The sequence below is a fragment of the Tachyglossus aculeatus genome, chromosome X1 (assembly GCF_015852505.1).
Source record: "Tachyglossus aculeatus isolate mTacAcu1 chromosome X1, mTacAcu1.pri, whole genome shotgun sequence".
Taxonomy (NCBI): domain Eukaryota; kingdom Metazoa; phylum Chordata; class Mammalia; order Monotremata; family Tachyglossidae; genus Tachyglossus; species Tachyglossus aculeatus.
In genome coordinates, this window is record NC_052101.1 from 103157920 (window position 1) to 103179698 (window position 21779).

The 21779-nt window shown below is 45.1% G+C and overlaps 1 protein-coding gene across 2 annotated transcripts in view; it reads left to right on the forward strand.

Annotated features, from left to right (window-relative positions):
* The first annotated feature begins 515 nt into the window (after positions 1–515).
* Positions 516–21779, forward strand: part of CRBN (cereblon) — a 41171-nt gene continuing 19907 nt past the window's right edge. Inside the window, exons 1-5 of one of the 2 annotated variants that reach the window (XM_038772300.1) lie at positions 516–605; positions 11137–11249; positions 11948–12150; positions 13894–14043; positions 18046–18205. In XM_038772300.1, coding sequence (XP_038628228.1) covers positions 539–605; positions 11137–11249; positions 11948–12150; positions 13894–14043; positions 18046–18205 — 693 coding nt within the window. In that variant the 5' untranslated portion in view covers positions 516–538. The remainder of the gene's footprint in view (positions 606–11136; positions 11250–11947; positions 12151–13893; positions 14044–18045; positions 18206–21779) is intronic. The other variant, XM_038772301.1, reaches the window with a different exon arrangement.

A 21779-nucleotide genomic window follows, 5' to 3' on the forward strand; every position in this document is an offset into this window, starting at 1 on the left:
CTTGAGGCCTGAGGGAGGTGCCGCCTGAGACCTGTGGCCTGAGGGAAATCCTGCCTGAGACCTGAGGAATGTTGGGTAAGGGCTCGCTCTATCCATTGCCGAATTGTACTTTAATAATAATAACAATGGCATTTATTAAGCGCTTACTATGTGCAAAGCACTGTTCTAAGCGCTGGGGAGGTTACAAGGAGATCAACTTGTCCCACGGGGGGGGGGGCTCTGGGTCTTAATCCCCCATTTTCCAGATGAGGTCACTGAGGCTCGGAGAAGTGAAGGGGCTTGGCCAAAGTCACATAACTGCCATTTGGCGTCGACAGGATTTGAACCCAGGGCCTCTGGCTCCAAAGCCCGGGCTCTGCGCGCTCAATAAAGCCGACTGAAGGTGCCGCCAGACCTCCGGGTCGAGTGAGAGCGCTGTTGGCTCCCCCCCGGCAGGGCCCGGCCGGGCGGGGGGAGGTGGCGCGGCTCGGCTCGGCTCGGCTCGGCTCGGCTCCGGGGCGGCCGCCCCCTTCCCGGCATCCTGTGCGGGTAAACAGACATGGCCGACGAAGGAGACGGAGGGCAGCCTGGGGACAACATGGGCAATCGGCTGCAGCTGGTCTCTGGTAATCCCCGCCGAGGGCCCGGGGCTGAGGGAAGAAGGGAGGGAGGGAGGCCGCCGCCTCAGACCCCCGGGCGGACAATGCCGCCCTGGGTGCTGTGGCCTGGTCGGGCCACTTCCACTTGGAGACCGAGAGGCAATTAGGGAAGAATGGAGGCGGAATCGGGAAAGAGCCGACGTTCCCGGGAGGGCGGGGACGGTGCAGCCCCGCCAAGGAGCAGTTGGACGCGGGGAAGGAAGATGGGGGGCCCTTTCCCCCCGCACCCTGACCTTCCCCTACCGTCTCTGGGGCCTTTCTGGGTCTCCAAAAGCCTTCGGGATTTGGGGGTTTTCCAGAAGCCTTCACGAGGGAATCCTGTCGAGTTTTCGTCCCCATCGTTTCGCGATAGAGATTTGCATCCCTCCGGGCAGTTTTCCACAGTCTAAGTTCTGGGATAACAACCTCCCCCCCACCCAATAAATAAAAAAAAAATAGGCAGGATTGCATGCCCGGCCTCACTGCTTGGTGTGCAAATCTGTTGCAGGGTCCGATGAACGATCACTACTTCCTCACCCCGCTTCAACTGTTCATTTCTAGTAAGGCAAAACTAAGAGTATAAATAGATTTGAGGATTTGACGCTTTCCTCACCAGGGTCTGCGGGGTTGCACCCCAGCAAACGGTAGGGGACGGCAAATAGTACTACTAATAATGGCATTTATTAAGCGCTTACTATAAGCAAAGTACTGTCCAATAAATCCCTTCCCTCGATTGAAAAACCGTGGGCGTCTGTTTGTTTTGATCTTTAATTGCTTCCGTGGCCTCTAGGTCTCGGTTTTGTACGTATGGAAACCCCCCAGAAAACCTGGAAGGAATTTCTGAACTTTTTCTGTTTGCCAAACGGCTCATTTACTTTCATGGTAGGCTAGGACACCACCTTCCCTGGAAAAAAAGAAATAATCGGCGTAATAGTTTTGGTACTTTTTAAGGTGATGGACTGATTTGACTTTCATTGAGGTTGTTTGTAAATCCCGAGCTGCCGAGTTCGTGTTGTGTCAGTTGCGGCACTAATAATAATAATGATGATGGCATTTGTTAGCGCTTACTATGTCATTTGGAGTTTCCACTCACCTTGCAGGGTGACTTTAAAAAAAATAGTCATTTCAGGGTTTGGGGGATAAAGTTTAGAAAAAGTAAAGACACTGGTGAACATTTGACATTCACATCGCGCTTCTGCAGTAAAATGAGTCATCCTCCATTGCTGGCTTCCAGTTGCATCTAAGTAATACTTTGAACAGTTGGTATATGTATTTTGGCATCAGTAGCCAAAAGTCGGAGCGTCCAATTATGTTAATATGTTAATAATGCTTTTTAAATAAAGCTGAATTTGGTTTTTAAAGCGGTCGTGGATTTGTCTGGGAGTTTTTTCTTGCAGAATAAAAAATCTGTCGAGTAAAAAAGAACCTATTACAAGAGAGCCCTCTCCTGATCAGGTAAAATATGATCTGATAAGCGGAATTTAGTATTGGTAAAGGGATTTTAGCTGGATTCTTTTGGGAAGAAACCACCATCTAGAAAGTACACGTTTAGGGATGATGGAAGACTTTTAGACTGTGAGCTCCTTGTGGGACAGGGATTGTATCCAGCCTAATTCACTTGTATCTACCCCAGCGCTTGGCACATAGTAAGCGCCTAACACATACCATTAATAAAAGGTAGAATATAATTATTATGAAGTTTCGTTCTTACCACCAAAATGATCTTTTAAACTCCCCCTATTAAGAAAAAGTAGAACTACCATTTTGTGTCTTCAGAATTCAAATTAAAAAATGAGAGCTCCCAGATTTGGTGGGGAAAAAACTAGGAGGGATAGCATATGGATTTGTTCATTTTACAGTTATTTCGGGTTTTGATTGCCTTGGATTTAGGAACCATTTAGCTTCATGAACATTTTTATATTTTAAGGGAACATTAATATGACGTGATAGGCCATCTTGCCACAAGGTGAAATCATATGGTTCCTTTTTCTAGGATGAGGAGGCAAGAATATTACCTCATTACTCATTCTCACCCCTATTAATAATTTTCAGTTGAGAAAGAAATCCATTAGTCTCTGGGAATCCAAAATAGTCACTGAGAAGCATTAGGTTGTGTGCCAGTAAATCCATCCAAAAGATACCTTGGGCAGTATTGGAGGACTGCACCAATTTAAATATGGAAGCTTGGGGAAAATATCCGGTACATTAGCTTTCCGTTTGAAAAAGGGTATTCCACACTTGGAAATTTCAAATATTGCATTTTGGGCAGGATTAGTTCTTGTGTATCTTGTTTGTGAGTATTTGGAAAGTCAGTAAATGAACCCAAAGCTAACCCAAAATGGGGGGAGGGGGGAGCCCAAGTCTTTTTTAGAAATGATTTAATTCCTTCCCATATATGCGAATCTTGAGCAAATCAGCATCTGTATACAGTGACTTGCTTCAGTTTTGGTAGTATTTTTGTACATGCTGTATCTGTTTTAGTGAACTAAGAAAATGTATTGATGATTCACTGGGAACACTGGTATATGAGAGAGAGCAGATTTCAAGAATTATCCAAATCGGTATTCAGTCGTTGGTGAAACGGATATATCGTTGGGATTATAGGCATGTATTCTGTGGGTGAAAGAATTTTTCCTCTTCTCGAATACTGGATTTTCAACAATTTTACTTGAAAATCGTTTTACATTTTGAGGGTTAGATTTTCATAAAGACTGCCGTTTTTAATCTTAAGAAATGGACATTGCAAATACGTCTTTCAGGCATATTAAGCAGGGTATTAACTAAGAATGAATGTGGCTGAGAAGTGTCCAAAGCCCCTCTCTCAGATCCTTAACTCTCATCCCCACATCTACTCTCCTCCTTCTTTGCCGTCTCTGAAGAAATCTCCCACCTGCTTTCGAAATCTACTCCCTCCAAATGTGCCTCCAACCCCATTCCTTCTCACTGCCAAAAAAACCCTTGCTCCCACTCCCTATCTGACAGCCATCTTCAAACACTGGCTCTCTGAGGGCACGTTTCCCCTCTGCCTTTAAAAGCGTTCACTTCTCCCCCATCCCTAAAAATATCTTCTCTGCATCCCATTTCAACCTCCAGCTGTTACCCCATCTCCCATGTCTCATGCCTACCCAAACTCCTAGAAAGAACCGTATCAAGCCACTGCCTCCGCTTCTCCAACTCCCTTGTTACTATGCTATAATCTGGTTCAACCCTTTTCTGTCCACCGAAACTGCTGTCTTCGAGGACGCTGTACTTTATCCTAAATCTTCTCAACCTTTCGGCCGTCTTTGACACCGTGGGCTGCTCAGTCAGTCACTCGAACCTTGGATTTTCTTGCCCAGTTTTCCTGGTTCTTTCTCTGTCTCTTGCCAACCCTTCCTTGCCTCCTGCTCCCTAGCCGTGGGCAAAGCCCAAGGCTTTGTCCTAGGTCTTCTCCTCCATCAATCAGTTAATCAATCAGTGGTATTTACTGTATGCATAGCGTGTGCAGAGTGCTGTAGTAAGTGCGTGGGAGAGCGTAATATAACAGATTTGGTAGACACATTCCCTGTTGCACTCAATCCTTTGAGGAGCTCATCTCGTCCCATGTCTTCAATTACTTCCACTACCTCACTAGCCTTGACTTCTCATGTCCTCTGCGTTCCTGCCTCCAGGTTATCCCTTCGTGGAGGTAATAATAATGATGATGGCATTTGTTAAGCGCTTACTATGTGCAAAGCACTGTTCTAAGTGCTGGACCACTGACAGCTCAAGCTCAGGGTGACCAAAACTGAGTTCCTCATCTCCCCTCCCAAATTATTTCCCTCACCATTCTCCCGATTTCTTAAGATCACTCTCTTGGCATTTTCCTTGCCTCCTCCCTCTCTTTCGCCCCCCCCCCCCCATACTTTCATTCATTCGATCGTATTTATTGAGCTCTTACTGTGTGCAGAGCACTGTACTAAGCGCTTGGAAAGTACAATTCAGCAACAGAGACAATCCCTGCCCACAGTGGGCTCACATACTTTGTCCTTAGCCAAATCATGTCAGTTTTTCTTCCACAGTAGTTCTAGGATCCACCCCTTTCTCTCCATCCAAATGGCTAGCATGCTGTGTGGGTGCTTTTTTGTTGTTGTTAACTGCTTTTACTATGTGCCAGGCACTGTACTAGGCTCTGGGGTAGATACAAGATAATTGGCTCCTACTCCCCCTCCCATCCCCTTACTGTAGGGGTTCCTCAAGGGTCAGTTCTTGGTCCCCTTCTGTTCTCTATCTACACTCACTCCCTTGGTGAACTCATTCGTTCCCACGGCTTCAACTATCATCTCTACGCTGATGACACCCAAATCTACATCTCTGCCCCTGCTTTCTCTCCCTCCCTTCAGGCTCATGTCTCCTCCTGCCTTCAAGACATCTCCATCTGGATGTCTGCCCGCCATATAAAACTCAATATGGCCAAGACTGAACTCCTTATCTTCCCTCCCAAACCCTGCCCTCTCCTTGACTTTCCCATCACTAGACGGCACTACCATCCTTTATTCATTCATTCATTTAATCGTATTTATTGAGCGCTTACTGTGCAGAGCACTGTACTAAGCGCTTGGGAAGTACAAGTTGGCAACATATAGAGACGGTCCCTACCCAACAGCGAGCTCACAGTCTAGAAGGGTTAATAATGACATTTATTAAATGCTTACTATGTGCAAAGCACTGCTGTAAGTGCTGGGGAGGTTACAAGGTGATCAGGTTATCCCATGTGGGGCTCACAGTCTTAATCCCCATTTTGCAGATGAGGTAACTGAGGCACAGAGAAATGAAGTGACTTGCCCAAAGTCACACAGCTGACAAATGGCGGAGCCGGGATTTGAACCGATGACCTCTGACTCCAAAGCCCGTGCTCTTTCCACAGAGCCACGCTGCTTCTCCCGTCTCACAAGCCCGCAACCTTGGTGTCATTCTCGACTCTGCTCTCTCTTTCACCCCTCAAATCCAATCTGTCACCAAAACCTGCCAGTCTCACCTCCGCAACACCCCCAAGATCCTCCCTTTCCTCTCCGTCCAAACCGCAACCCTGCTGGTTCAATCTCTCATCCTATCCCAACTGGATTACTGCATCAGCCTCTCTGATCTCCCATCCTCCTGTCTCTCCCCACTTCAGTCTATACTTCACGCTGCTGCTGGGATCATCTTTGTGCAGAAACGTTCTGGGCATGTCACTCCCCCTCCTCAAAAATCTCCAGTGGCTACCAGTCAACCTACGCATCAGGCAAAAACTCCTCACTCTCGGCTTCAAGGCTCTCCATCACCTCGCCCCCTCCTACCTCACCTCCCTTCTTTCCTTCTATAGCCCAGCCCGCACCCTCCGCTCCTCTGCCGCTAACCTCCTCACTGTGCCTCGTTCTCGCCTGTCCCACCGTCGGCCCCCGGCCCACGTCCTCCCCCTGGCCTGGAATGCTCTCCCTCCGCGCATCCGCCAAGCTAGCTGTCTTCCTCCCTTCAAAGCCCTACTGAGAGCTCACCTCCTCCAGGAGGCCTTCCCAGACTGAGACCCCTCCTTCCTCTCCCCTTTCCCCTCCCCCCATCCTACCTCCTTCCCCTCCCCACAGCACCTGCATATATGTTTGTACAGATTTATTACTCTATTTTACTTGTATGTATTTACTATTCTATTTATTTTATTTACTCTGTTGTGTTTTGTTGTCTGTCTCCCCCTTCTAGACTGTGAGCCCGTTGTTGGGTAGGGGCCGTCTCTACATGTTGTCAACTTGTACTTCCCAAGCGCTTAGTACAGTGCTCTGCACACAGTAAGTGCTCAATAAATACGATTGAATGAATGAATGAATTGGTTTGGACACAGTCCCTGTCCCACATAGTGCTCACAGTCTTAATTAATCCCCATTTTACAGATGAGGTAACTGAGGGGCACAGAGTAGTCCTCTGATGACACCCCGTCCCCACCCTCCCCACCCCGGCCTGTGCCGTTTCTATTAGGCCACTCTGCTTCTCCTTGCTAATATTTCTGGTTTGACTTTTAACCATCGGCTTCAGCCTCCTCACTCGTCTCACCCTTCTCCGGTCCAGACTTCATTCCTTCCTTGAAGACACACAAGAACTCTGCACCCTATCAGTCATGAAGAGTTTCTTGTTTCTGAGGTCTTGATGTGCTCTAAATCATTGCATTCCACCACTGCAAATAGGGTTGATATTTGAGAGGCCCCAAGCAATCAGGGATCATGGCAAAGGGCTTCTTCCTTATGCCAACCCACTGCAAACTAGGGAGCCATAAGATGTCTTAGTGAAGCACTCTGATATTCTCGAGCGAATATGCTAGATACCATCCAGGCGGTGAAGTTGTAATCCACAAACCATCCACTGATGACTTGTAAAGAATTAATTGTAGTCAGCTCGTACGTACGCTAGTAGAACTTGCCCTGGGTAGATTACCCTTGACATCCGACAGTCCACCACTCTCCCCACCTTCAAAACCCTCCTATAGACACCTCTCCACCAGGAGCCCTTCCCAGATTAAAGCCGCATTCCCCATCTCCTCTCCCCTCTGTCGCGTATGCACTCAGCTGTTTACTCCTTGAGCACTTTGATACTCACCCCAGCCCTACAGCATTTATGTCCACATCCTTATAGTCTCCTGTTTCCCCTATCTGTAATTTTCGATGTCTGTCTCCCCCATAGACTGTAAATCCCCTGAGAGCAGGGATCACATCTACCATCTGTTGTACTTTTCCAAGTGTTTAGTACAGTGCTCTGCACATGGTAAGTACCCAACAAATACAATGGATTGATTGATTCATGCTGCTGCCTGGATCATTTTTCTAAAACATCATTTGGTAGATGTTTCTCCACTCCTCAAAAACCTCAAATGGTTGCCCGTTCCTCTCCGCAACAAGCAGAAACTTTACCATTGGCTTGAAGACACTTGATCAGTCATTTCCCCCATACTTATCTACTCTCTTCTCCCACTGTACTCTAGCTCACACTCTTCACCCCTCTGAAACTAACCTACTCACAGTGCCTCAGTCTCATTTCTCCCCTTCTCGACTTCTTGCCCACACTCTCCCCTGTGCCTGAGACTCCCTCTCCTTTCAAACCCATGGACGGCAGCTCTCCCCATTTTTAAAGCCCCCCTGAAACTTCATCTCCAGAAAGTCTTGATTAATGTATTTTGCCCCCAGTTTGTATCAACTGCCCCTTCTTTGCCACCTAAGCACTTCTGTGCTGTGAGAGTTGTTGTATTTATGCACCTATCTTAGATCAGTGAGTCCGTGGGGTTTATTGAATAATTACTATGTGCAGAGAACTGTACTAAGCGCTTGGGAGGGTACAGTACCACAGAGTTGGTAGCCCTGGAGGAGCTTACAGTCCTTGCATACCTTATCGAAGCTCTGACTCATGTACATAGTCCCGTTCCTTCTTCCTCCCATCCGTAATCGATTTTAGTGTCAGTCTCCCCTGCTAGATTGTAAGCTTTTTGAGGGCAACAATCATGTCTTCTAATTCTGTAGTATGATACTCTGGTCATAGCAAGCACTCAGTAAATGCTGTGGATTGAGTCATTATCCGACCAAGATCTGTTCTAAAAAATTTCAACGTAGGACGTGTTTATTTCACTTGCGGAAGTAGAAGGGTACTTTTTTTTAATTAAAAAAAAGTTTGAAATGCGCTTCAATCATATGCAAAACTAATTGTGCTCTTGGAGAGCACTGTTATTTACAGCCGCGTTAGATTGTTCGATGGAAATCGGGACGTTAGGTTGTTGAGGCCTCCTATTTTGAAAAAAAAATATTCTGCCAATTAAGAACAGTACATACACTCAATTCTGACATAATGTGTGCTTTCCCTATGCATTTTGACTAGAACACGATTAGGGAGTTGGGGAATGTTCTTTCAAAAGCACCAACCTGCTTGGGATAGCCATGCCACATTATTGAAAGAAACTATTTATACGTGTGTCCATGGTGTCAGAACGGATAAGTATTACAGCACCAGTTTTCTCTAACATGAACTTTGGCAAAAAGCTATTATTTTATAATAAACTCTCAGTTCACTTTACAATTTAAAATAGTAAAAATTTAAAAAGGTTATGTACCTTAATAACTGAACATGAACTTCTCTAATACCTACTAATGATATTTATTTAACAACCACCCAGCACTTTTTATGGATTGTTTAGTACTTAACTGTCTATGGTACCGTTTGAAGGACCTCTCACCTCCAATATCGTGCTGTAAATTGTGGCTTAGGACTATAAAAGTGGTATTTGTTAAGTGTGTTCTATGTGCTGAGTACAGCGTGGCTTGATGGAAAGAGCACAGGCTTGGAAGTCAGAGGACGTGGGTTCTAATCCCGGCTCCACCACTTGTCTGCTGTGGGACCTTGGGCAAGCCACTTAACTATTCTGTGCCTCAGTTACCTCATCTGTAAAATGGGGATTAAAACTGTGAGTCCCACGTGGGACAACGTGATTACTCTGTATCTACCCCAGCGCTTAGAACAGTGCCTGGCATATAGTAAGCGCTTAACAAATACCATTAGTAGTATTATTATTATCATCATTATTATGCAGTCAGGTATGACACAATCACCGTCCCTAAAGGAGATAAGAACAGGTATTTTAATCCCCATTTTACAGATGAGGAAACTGAGGTACAGAGAAGTGAAGTGACTCACGCAAAGTCACTGGGCAATCCAGTGCTCCTGACTCCCCATCCTGTGCTCTTTTCACTTGACCATATTGTAAAGACACTTCCTTATACCCGCTGGCTAGTTCCTGCATCAGCTCACCATCCTACATTTTTCAGTTTGCTGCTTCAGTGGCTAGTAAAATATTGTCAGGCATCAAGAAAATTCAGTCAACAAGAGGCCCGATCACATACTACATTAGGGGGAAAGTAACGGGTCTTTGTGAAATTGCCCGTCTTTCTGTGTTTCCATCACCATTGAGTCAGCAGAGTTCTCTATGTAAGGGACTCCCTGTAGTCAAAAAGTGTCCAAATGATCCTGTGCAAAACCTTGTCATAAAGGCTTCTGTTGAACGGTAAAGCTGTTGTACAAAAATTCAAGAGACCAGTTTTGTGGAGCTATTATATGTGGATCTCTTTGAGAAAGAACTTTAAGAATTGATTTACTCTGTTGCCTGGATGAACAAAACTTCCATTATATGGAGGTTGTTGTATACTCTGTTGTAGTTCCTTAAAATTAATTGTTATTCGCTAGTAAAAGTATCAAAGAGCTTTTTCTCTTGTAGGATATGGCCAGAAATATTAAATATAAATGTAGTAAATAAAGAGCCCAAAGGGTTAATCAATCAATTGTATTTATTGAGCACTTACTGTATGCAGAGCACTGTACTAAGTGCTTGGGAGAGTACAGTAGTGTTGGTAGACACATTCCCTGCCCACATATGAGAAGATAACTTGAATCCTAAGACAAGGACCTCAAACACCCTGTTCTGTAGCCCCGTATTTACACTTTGAATCGTGTGGGTGATACAGTCAGTGGTATTTATTGAGCACCTACCGTGTGCAGAGTACTGTACTAGACATTTGGGAAAGGACAGTACAACAGAGTTGGTAGATGAAGATCTCCGCCCACAAAGAACTTGCAGTTTACATGTTAACTAATGTATATAAATTCTAACTGTCCACTTAACAAATCTAGTTTTTTGTTTGTTTGAGGGCTTTTTTATGGTACTTGTTAAGAACTATGTGCCAAACACTGTTCTAAGCGCTGGGGTAGGTATGAGTTAATTAGGTCGGACACAGTCCCCCCCCCAGCACACGTATAGATATCCATATATAGCTGTAGTTTATTTATTTATGTATTTATTTATATTAATGTCTGTCTCCTCCTCTAGACCGTTAGCTCGTTGTGGGCAGGAATGTATCTGTTGTTATAGTGTACTCTCCCAAGCACTTAGTACAGTGCTTTGCACATAGCACTGAATAAATATGATTGAGCGAATGAACACGGTCCCTGTCGCGTACGGGGCTCACAGTCTAATAGGGGGGAGCACAGCCATTTAATCCACATTTTACAGTTGAGAAAACTGAGGCTTGGAGAAGTTAAGTGACTTGCCCGAGTCACACGGCAAGCAATTGGCCAAGCGGGATTAGAACTCAGGTCCTCTGACTCCTGGCCCCATGCTCTTTCCACTAGGCCACGCTGCTTCTCTAGTAGGCATTTATCCCCAGTCTGACTCAGAGCGACAGGGGGATAGGACCAGTAATTACACCAAAAACTATGGGGCTGAAAATGGTGCTTAGCTATCCAAAGTGTTTTATATAGGCAGCACATATTACTTGCTTCATCTGTCTCCTAATCCCCTGGCATTTACTCGTAAGCCATGGAGCGGCCGTGACTTCAGTAATGTGTCTGAGTGGCCAAACCTTCTGCCCCTTATGTTTTAATGATCCTACCACGGACTCTAAGGTGATGCTTAGCTGTCCTTCTGCATTTTCATTCCATTTCATTGGGGCCTGTCTAGTTCCCAGGTTTTTCATAATACTCTCTTTTCATTTTTCTTTAGTAGAAAGCGAGGAAGAGGATGAAAATGAAATGGAAGTTGAAGAACAGGACAGAAAGGAAGCCAGAAAACCATCCGTCATAAATTTTGACACCAGCTTGCCGACCTCTCATGTGGTATATATTTTTAACCTTAGATCTATTGATAGCCAAGGAAACTGAAGAGGGCCAGTGACTATGTTTTGAGCAGTTGTGTAGAATGCATGACCCCCACGTACATGGGGAAGCTTAGGAAATACCAGGGAGCATGAATGTTCTTAAAATGGAGTTTGGAAGCAGGTGTAGGTAAAAACATACAAGCCCCTGAGGAGAACTTAAATTCATAAATCAAAGTGATATTTGGAGTGGTTTTCACCACCTGCGACTAATATTTTTACAATACTGTTTGAACAATTTAGTTCAAACAGTTTAGTTATCCTTCGACCAAGTTACTCAAGAAAGAGAACAATTTAGTTCTCTTTCTTGAGTAACTTGGTCGAAGGATAAATATTTCCCCACCCAAAATATTTAGGGTTTTTTTTCCCCCAGCATTAACATGTTGAATATTTTATGCATAACTTTAGAAATACAGAGGGTGAGAATTTATGCTCTCAGTTGGGTTTCAGGCAGAGATAACACTACAGTTACTGGAACTGATGGTATAAGGAAGCAGAGACTTAAACTACCATTTCAGAAAGGCGGTATGTTTTCGAAATAGCATTTTTTTTCCTCCCTTGACTCATCTTTAGAAGGCCCTAGTTGTAGACGTTTGCACTGTAAACATTTCGCTTTCATATTCATAGGCCGGCCATGTTTCTGTGTTCTTTCTTAAATAGTACCTGGGGTCTGATATGGAAGAATTTCATGGCAGGACGTTACATGACGATGACAGTTGTCAGGTGATTCCGGTGTTGCCACAGGTGATGGTGATGTTGATTCCCGGACAAACATTACCACTTCAGCTTTTTCGCCCTCAAGAGGTTAGCATGGTGCGCAATTTAATTCAGAAAGATAGAACATTTGCAGTCCTTGCATACAGGTAAAGTACTTCAATGGATTTAATTGATACAGTGAGCACATGTATATTGCTGACCTTGGCTTGCATATGGCAAACCCATTTTAAGGCGGAAAAAGATTATGATGGCTGCTTCATCTGAGATGGACAGTACACAATGAAAACTTTGTTGGGCACCTTGGAGAGCCCCCCCCCCCCCCCCTCCCCCCCCAATACCTGAGCAAATGTTCAGTTGGTTCTTTGTGGATAAAGTTTTCCTCCTGGGGGCATTTGGAGAAAATCTGCTGACTTGGTTTGCAAAGAGCGTCAACTCAGCCACCAGTTAGTGAGCACCCTCTCTCCCGAAGGTGTCAGTTTCTCTTGCTTCATGCTGTGTGCCATCTGATTTGTTGCCCTGATAATAGGACTTACCCCTCGTAGGAGTTTCGGCATCAGTTTTATGTCCTAATCTGATCAATGAACGGTCCCCTGCTCTAGTCCTTGGACTCGAGCGTGGCCAGATTCACTAGCCAGAGCACGTTATGGGGACTTGATACTAGTACTTTTGGTCACAGTTAGGCATGGTAGAATCCAAGAGTGTCCGGTTTCCCTGATGCAGACTGGGAATCTTTGCTCTTGGATTGTGTTCTCGTGTGGGCCCCCTCACTGGTCTGGGTGTCCACCTGATTGGCGGCAGCTGATATCCGTGGGTGTTGTACAGAAGCGCTTAGTACAGTGCTCTGCACACAGTAAGCGCTCGATAAATACGATTGAATGAACGAATCTGTGAGTGTTGTCGCCCAGCACCGCCAGGCTCATTTCACTGCCAGCCTGGCTTCTAATAGTGAAAGAGGGGATAGTCAGAGGAGGATTAGAGTTAAGCAGAGCCCGAGTAGAGTTTCTGTAGCGTGAAGGAGGTGTAAAGCAGATTGCAGTAGGTCAAATAGCGATCTGGTGGAGAAGTGGAAGGCAGTGGACATACCCAGCCCTGTTACGGACTTTGGACAGTGCTCTGTCATCTGGCAATCTGTTTTGCTCGGGTTTTTTGGTTTGTAAATGGCATTAAGTGCTTACTATGTGCCAGGCACTCTTCTAAGCACTGGGGTAAATACAAGATTATCAGGTTGGACACAGTCTGTGTCCCACATGGGGCTCACAGTCTTGATCCCCATTTTACAGATGAGGCACCTGAGGCCCAGAGAAGTGCAGTGACTTGCCCAAGGTCCCACGGCAGTCAAGTGGAGGAGCTGGGATTAGAACCCAGCTCCTTCTGACTCCCAGGCCTGCGTTCTGTCCACTAGGCACCACTTGGTGGGAAATGGGAGTGTCTAAAATGCTGTTGCGCCAGGAAGACGCGCTATGTTAGTTTCTATATATAGTTCCTCGTTCTCAAAGAAGACGAAACTGACTGGGAATTCACCCGTGGGTATATGTGCGACCGAACAGGTCAATGAGGGACCCGCAATCCCAGCCCCATTGTGCCTATCCAAAGACTGACCCTGGTTGTTTGTTGCTTGAGCGGCTTAATGTTGTTTTTGCCTCTTTTTGCAGATACCAAAAAAATGTGTTTTAATGTAGTGGGGGACGGGGTGGCGGGCTTCATTTCTCAATGTATTTCGCTTTTAAAAGATTCATATGCCGTCCTTCAGACTTTTAGACTGTAAATGCCATCGATCGATTGATTAAATGTCCTGAAGAGAGAATGAGAAAGAGGTGTGTGTGTGTGTGTGTGTGTGCGTGTGTGCGTGTGCATGCACACACACACACCCTTTTTTGTTATCTTCTCAGTAATATTCTTGACAGGGAAGCACGTTTTGGGACAACAGCAGAAATATACGCATACCGGGAAGAGCAAAGCAATGGAATTGAAACAGTGAAAGTGAAAGCAGTAGGAAGGCAGAGGTTCAAGGTCCTTGAAATAAGAACGCAGTCTGACGGGTAAGAAAATACATTGTGGATTTTGAAGCTTTGTGACCTGACTTTATAATGGAAATTCAGGTCCTCTTGTAGTGAAAATTGCCTTAAAATATAAAAGAATGTGATTTAGTCCTTTCTGTACTTTTCCAGTGCTTAAGACTCCTTTTCAGTTGTGCTGATATAAAAATCAATCAATCGTATTTATTGAGCGCTTACTATGTGCAGAGCACTGTACTGAGCGCTTGGGAAGTACAAGTTGGCAACATATAGAGACGGTCCCTACCCAACAGTGGGGCTCACAGTCTAGAAGGGGGAGACAGAGAACAAAACAAAACATATTAACAAAGTAAAATAAATAGAATAGCGCTGATATGAATAATGTGAAGTTTAAAAGTTACTTGAAACCATCATCGTCATCATCAAGTGTTTTCAAGCACCTACAGTGGTCAAGCTGCTACTGAAAAATTTGTCCAGAAAGGAATACCAATGTTGCTACCATTTGGCTTCCACGAAAGTTGGGCTGGTGGGGGCAAACAAGTAGGATCCATTTTTGGCTTTATGGTCTTTTATAATTTACAAGATAGTTTGGCTGAGTTACTTTAAAAAAAATCTGGCCAACTTAAATGTGTACTCTGATGGTAAAACAGGTCCTGGGGGAACTTGTGCTTTGGCATTTCCCTGGTGTCATTTATGCATCATCTGGGTCAGGTCAGGTTTCAGTTATTGCATAAATGAATTCTAATTTTAAAGTGCTCTTTGAGGCCATTTCTATATTGCCCAAGGGAATCAGAATCCTAGAGGTGAAAGGCATGTCAAGAGCTGTACTCCGTAAGTTGCCGAAGAATGTGATGCTTTATACCCACAAATCATCATTTTTCAAAAGCACTGGAGATTTGTAGGGTTTTTCACAAGTACTCTTAGATGGTGAGCCTCCTGAGGGACAGAGACCATGTCTAATTCCCTTCCGTATATTCTCTCCTAGCACTTACTACAGTGTTCTGCACACAGTAAACATTTAAGAAATACTAGTGCTTTGCACATAGTAAGCGCTTAATAAATGCCATTATTATTATTACTATCCTTACTACTACTCCTCCTCTGAATCCTTTTACCTGGCAAATATAGAAAAAGTCTTAATCATACTCTTTCATAACCTAGAGAGAAGCAATGCTTATGTCGTGTACGTGTAACTTAAAACTTTAATTTGAAAACTAAATATTGCACACTTTTGAAAAAGTCCAAAAGAGTATTTTCCTAGAGGGCAGGAAGAAAAGGGATAATGTTTTGGGATGGTTTTTTTTCTTGTTGCTTTTGGTAGCTGACAAGTTATTTGAACAGAAGATGGCAGTGCACTTACAACCACACAGACGTCATGTCTTTTAAGGGAAAGAAAATGCTGAAAGTACTAGAAAAGACAGAATCCTAGGACTTGGAGAAGTCTTCGAACCTAGAAGGGCTGTTCCTCACTAGAGAGGACTCTGTACTGATTTTGAAGGCCTCTAAGGAGAGAATTCCGCAAGCTAGCCCATTTCAGTGATTGGCAACGTCACACTCTCACCCCCGAACCCTCCTGATGTCTCATCTAGATCCCTCATGCTGTAGCTGAGGCTAGATTTAAGCTCCTTGGGAGCAGGGATCGCATCTACCAACTCTTCGGCATTGTACTTTCTCCCAAGTGCTTAGTACGGTGCTCCGCACACAATAAGCGCTCGATAAATACCACTGACTGACGGATTAGGCCCGTTTCTTTTTGCTCGTCCCGTTCCTTATCATTATCTTCTGGTTGTCCTCATCGTCTCATTAAGCTATATGAAGAACATAATTCATGAAGAATAGATTTATATATCTTCTTTTCTCTAGTTCGAGGCTCAGGTTTTATTTTCCAGTCCATGAATGATCTTTGTGAACCAGCTGCATTCTCCACATCTATCTTCAAAAGTGGAGCCTGCTCGGAATAGCGCCTAAAGGAATTATATATCTCCCAAATAATTTAAAAAATGAATTATTGCCCCATATAAACTTCAGGCAATTCACACTAGGAAATGATTTAGCGTTGAGTCTTATTGGATTATTAAAATTTCATAAAATGCGCCTGTTCATATTGAAATTAAGAAAACCTTTCAACTAGTTGCCTGCAGCTTAAAGAACTTTTTGAAAAATTTTATACTAGCCTAAGGGCCCTGTCACATCCTGGGGAAGCAGAAGAGGTTGCTCACAGGGGCTCGGGGGAGAAGTGGGAAGACTGGACCGGTGAGATACCTTTCTGGAAGGAGCCTAACTCTGGCACAGACTCTGTCTGGTCCTTCCCTGACCCCTTTACCTGAAAGTTCCCCCGTACCAGCACTCTCCTCAGCCCTTCCCTTGCTTCTAAGGAGCAAAATGCAAGATGATTGGTCAGAAATTCCTTAGAAGAAGGGCTGTTGACTTCAGGATTCTGGTGAGCTTTGAGATGACTCGATAACTTACCACATCCTTTCTACATTAATAGAGTAGGTTTCGTTTTGGTCAGGCAACAATCTGTTCACTGATGCTAGTAGCCTTAAGTGACGGTCGTATTTTTCTCTCCAGAGGACGTTCCGTCACGGGTAGGATGTGAACGCAACAGTAAATATGTGGTGTTTGAATCATGTGAGGAGATGTCGAAGAGGTTGTTTTGGCTTTCAGTATAGTACTGAATTTCATCCTAAAGCACCGTGGAATGAAGAAAATGTGCATTGACCCTAAGCACCTATGTTTGACAACAACGGGGCCTTGGTGAAGGGGGTTGGAGTGCATCTCCTTGGTTCCCATGGAAACAGTTCACAGATAGCAGTTTAGGGAATGACCTCTCGGGAATGTATTTGTAGGCACGAGAGAGACTACCAGATCGGCAAAAAATCCCAACAGGGGTCTGCAGAAGGAGGGGCCGGTTATTTTTAACGTGTCTGAATCCTGTTTTGCTAAAGGTTAGTGATGGGACCGTAATCTCCTTACTGCTCACGCTTGGCGGAAGGACCTTCATCAGAATGCCGTTACAGCATGCCATCCAACTCGTTCCTGAGGGGAGCAGGATGAGTGCTAGGACTCTTAAACCCTTTTATGCCTTCCCAGTTATGATTTTAAAACATTTTATTACCTTCCCCACAGATAGTGGTACTTCCGAGTCTTATACTTTGCTTTCCAGTTGCAAGGCTATGATATTTGAACACCCACGATATACCATATATAGTGATCTCTCACACTCCTTGAAAATAATAGTATTTTAAAATGATACTATACCATTTGCTCTTTAGAGCACCATTATCGATGGACCTTTGAAAGAGATTAGGAATGGTATACTTTTCTCCTTCTCCTAAGACAATGACTCTGGTACACTCATTAGTGCATATGCCTCGGTCTTGACTGACACCGGTGAGAAGGAACAATTCTTAAAGGATCTTGATAGATTGGTCCCAGAAGTCCCGATACCTGATAACTGATTCTCATTGGAGATATCAGGGCGGGCGTGGACGGTGATATTAAGAAGATGAATCATTGGCCAACACAAAACTGGTAAATTAGAGTGACTGTGAGAAGCATCGGGTCATGATCACGGTTTTTCACTTACTGAATTAGAAAGAGACCTCTTGGAGGAACCCAGAATCTAAATGATGGTACCGTAGTGCTTGTATCATTGTTTAACAGTGAAATCTGAAAGATGATCTGTGGCAGCTCCTATGCGTGCCATTGAACGCCAACCCGATGGCCTAATGTGTTCCCAAAATTCACAAACGATAAAGCCAAGGTATCACAACGTGCCATCTAAACCACCAAAGGTGACTGGACGTCAAGCTCCTGGAAGAGGAAGACAAGTGGGAAACTTCACAACGACATTGAAGGAGCCCTATTAGAGCCAGAAACTCCATCTGCCTCTGCCAATGTGATCAACACTTGGAAGTCTCTCTAGGATACTTTCTTCTGGTGTATTAGAAAATTTGTAAGCTAAACTGGTTTGGTTATCCATTTTTTTTTCCCCAATAATATTGCTGGTTCTCTTTATTATAGAATTCAACAGGCTAAAGTGCAAATTCTTCCTGAATGTGTGTTGCCTTCAACCATGTCTGCAGTTCAGTTGGAATCTCTCAACAGATGCCAGCTCTTTCCTTCAAAACCTATAGCATGGGAAGATCAGTATGCGCTTAAATGTTGGCAGAAATATCAAAAGGTAACTTCTTGAATGTTTATAGTGTTTACAAAGCATTGCAGCCTCCACCTGTGGTGGTGGTTTTTTATAAAGGTTGCACACAGTAATATACGAAGACTCAGTCTACTGGCACATTTTGAGGTAGGTTAGGTTGTGAGGGCCTTCCGGCAAATGGGCAACTCTCTGTCCTTAATGGCAGAATAGATTTTGTTCATGTTTGAGACACCCATGTTGCTTTCTGTTTTCCCACTTGCGCTTCCGAGATCATTGCAACATACGCTGGAGTGCTAGAAGGAGAGAACAACCTCCTTCTGCCCCACTTTTATTCTCCCAAGGTGAAGCTGCCCTCCATCCCCTCCCTCCCCTCCATCTTTCTTCAGCGTGCACCTCTCTGAAACGTTCAGTTTTCATGGCGAGAGGCGTAGCAATCCCTGCAACTCAAAGATATGTAGTTGTCCTCTGTGCTCAAAGAAGACACCACTGATGTTGAATTTGTGTGTGTGTGTGTGTGTGTGTGTGTGCGTGTGCATGTGCTGAAAAGACCAACAGGATACACAGTCCTGGCCCCACTGTGCACACAAAAAGACTATTGTGTAGTAACGTTTGATGTTTGCAGCGCCTGGTCCCGTTCTCACTTTACCTCCTTGTCTCTTGATCATCATGGAAGTTCTCAAAAAGAGCCATCACTTTCTTGATTGTAGTACACGCAACTTGTCTGTCTATAGCAATTATCAACCAATTTTCAGTTAGGATGCAGCATTGTCGGCAGCTTTGTTTTATCCTTGAAACGCTTCCTTTCTTCTTGCTTTCAGTTTCCCAATTTCAGCTTGCCGTACAGCAGCTCTTTGGGTTCCTTCTCGCGTGTCTTATCCAGTGCAACTGCGTTGAGGTGAGCGTGGCTACACTGCTAGGAGATAGACTTCATTCCAGAAGTGCATTGCTCATGATCCTATCTTGCGTTTGATGTTCAGCAGAGCTCATAAATGATGCTTCTGGAACCTTTCGAGGGACCAGGTCTCGCAGCTGTAGACAATGTTTGGCAGCACTTTTTTTCTGTAGACTCATCAGCTTGGTTCGGAGTCTGGTATTATCCCGTCACCGTACTCCATCTACCAAAGGACAAGAGTGTCAGTTTTCTACTTCCTCGTCTATCGTTTTGTCACTGGTCGGTGGTCTGCCTTGGTAGCAGAATTGTGGGACAATATTTCGCCAAAATAAAACCCAAAGCAGCCAAGTAGTATTGTTGGACAGGTGTATTTTACCCTAACTAGCACTCTGTGCTATTGCCAGACTGGTAGCACACAACCCACTCTGAGTGCCGCACTCTCCCAGCCCAGGGTGAAGAAATACTTTCATTCATTTGCAGCCCTGCAGTAGGCCCCTATATGTTGCCAATTTGTACTTCCCAAGCACTTAGTACAGTGCTCTGCACATAGTAAGCGCTCAGTAAATACGATTGATGATGATGATGATGACTACAGCAGGGCACTGTTCCCCGCTTTGTGAGGGAGAATTGAGTTATCCATTAATATAGCCTTAAAGGACTCCTTGGCAAGCGGAGATTGTGAACGTTCCAATTCGATAGGGAGTTGTCCCAGATGGGATTCAGTTAAGGTGTATTTGCCATTCAGAGCATCCTCTTGAACAGTCATCCCTGAGCTCCTAAGTAACAGCCAGCTTGAAAAGCCCCAAGCCAGCTAAGCTCCTCACTCAATGCCAGCAGACCAGAGCCATAATCAGCGCCTGCAGACACACCCACCCCTCCGTGGACTTGATCCCATCAATCCTTTTCCGTACTCAGTGTTCCAAGTAGGGTCTCTCTGATCCAGGGAAGCTCCTTGTTGGCTGAATAGTCTCTGAGCACTACATCAGCTCCCTGCATTCAGCTTCTGTTGTCTTCACCCAGGGCAGCCATCCTGGGCCTTTCTGCCCATCTCCTGGGGCTGGCTCTTGATGAGAGGCCCTTTCCACCTTCAGGGATGGGAGCTGGTTCATCCGCTCCATGTTGGCTCACATCCACTGGATGCTGCGTCTCCTGGCTCCAGGCGCATTTCCTCATCAGTTTCCCAGGTTTCGGCTGCCACGTCGTTCCTGACATCCATTGGAGAAAGGGCAGTCTGCTTCCCCCAAATGTGCATACGCACACATTCACAAACCCATACTCCCATCAGGGCAGCCCACAGGCTTAAACCGGTTAAGTATAGAGTCTTTTATTCAAACGTAACATGGGACAGAATCTAGGTTCCAGAGTCTTATGCATATGCCCAAAGGTGTGGTTAAAAAAAAAAAAAACCAACAAGAAGGAAGGAGTAAGCAGGAGGTGAAATTGAAAAAGGCTAACTCAGTTGTTCCTTTGGAACACTGCTGAGAGACCAGTCTTCCAACTGACTCTCCACAACACGGTTCAGACTCTGAATATTCCTTCGAATTGTGATTGAGTACTCATAAAATAAGAAGCTGCCTCATCCGGCAGTCGGCTGGGTACCGCATCTCTTAGTAGAAAGAGGCAGGTAGATAACGACTGCAGCTTGAGCCTCTTTCTGCTTCTCTCAGAGTGCTGGGCCTGTGCCCTTGATCTCCCCACCACCCTCCACCTGACCACCCTTGTCGTCTTTCCAACCCCGGCATCGCAGCAGAGGTGAGAGGGAGCAGGAGGCGGGGTGAATCGTCTTCTAGCATTTGGCCAGGGTGCGGTGGGGCCGGGGGCAAGATTGCAGCAGTGGCGAGCAGTCTCCAACTCCCTCGCTTTCTCCGGGGATTCCTGCTTGAGCCGCCAGCCCTAAGTGGGCAACGTTGGTGGCCTTGGCCTGGTGCAAGACACCCCCCCCGTCCCGTCCCGAGGCCCGGCCCGGGTCAGTTATCCTACTCAACAGCCTCATCTCACCTCCCTCTTCGCTCACCCCTCGCTCCTCTTTCGGGAGGCATTTTATACTTGTTTCTAGGTGCCGACGGAATGTGGAACGTTCACGGTTAAAGCCAGAAGGAATCGTTATTTCAGAATGAAATACCAAGGCTCCCTGGAACTACATCTTCATAAAAGTTATCTTTTTTTAGTTAGGAAAAGGAGGTGCAACTTAGCAGCAGGATCTCAGAGAACACACAGTTCGGGTCTGTGTTCCCGAGAGTTGTGATCCCGGCTGGAGGTCTGGAAGCTGCAAAACTTACTTTTCATTAAATCTATATCTGATTCCTTGGTTGGCAGGATACTTCACTTGCTACTTGAAAGCATTAGTTATTCTATTTTCTCTGACTGAGTAGAACTTCCACAATACGTGGAGAGAGAGTAGCAATGTAAAAGAAAGATCACAATCAATCAATCAGTGGTATTTATTGAGGGCTTGCTGTGCTATTAATACTGGTTATCCAGTCCAGTACACTATCTGTCAGACAACAGAAGAAACCTGTAAGTCCCTTAAAGGCAAGAACATGTGTCTCGCCACTCTTGCTCTGTCCCAAACTCTTATTAGAGTGGCTAGCATGCAGTAGGTGCTCAGTAAATGCTATTAGCTAATTTATTGACTTGGAGAAGTGGCATGCTGATTGCGCTCCTGAATCTCTATCTTTAGTCAGTCACTACTGCTAAGGACCAAAGGAG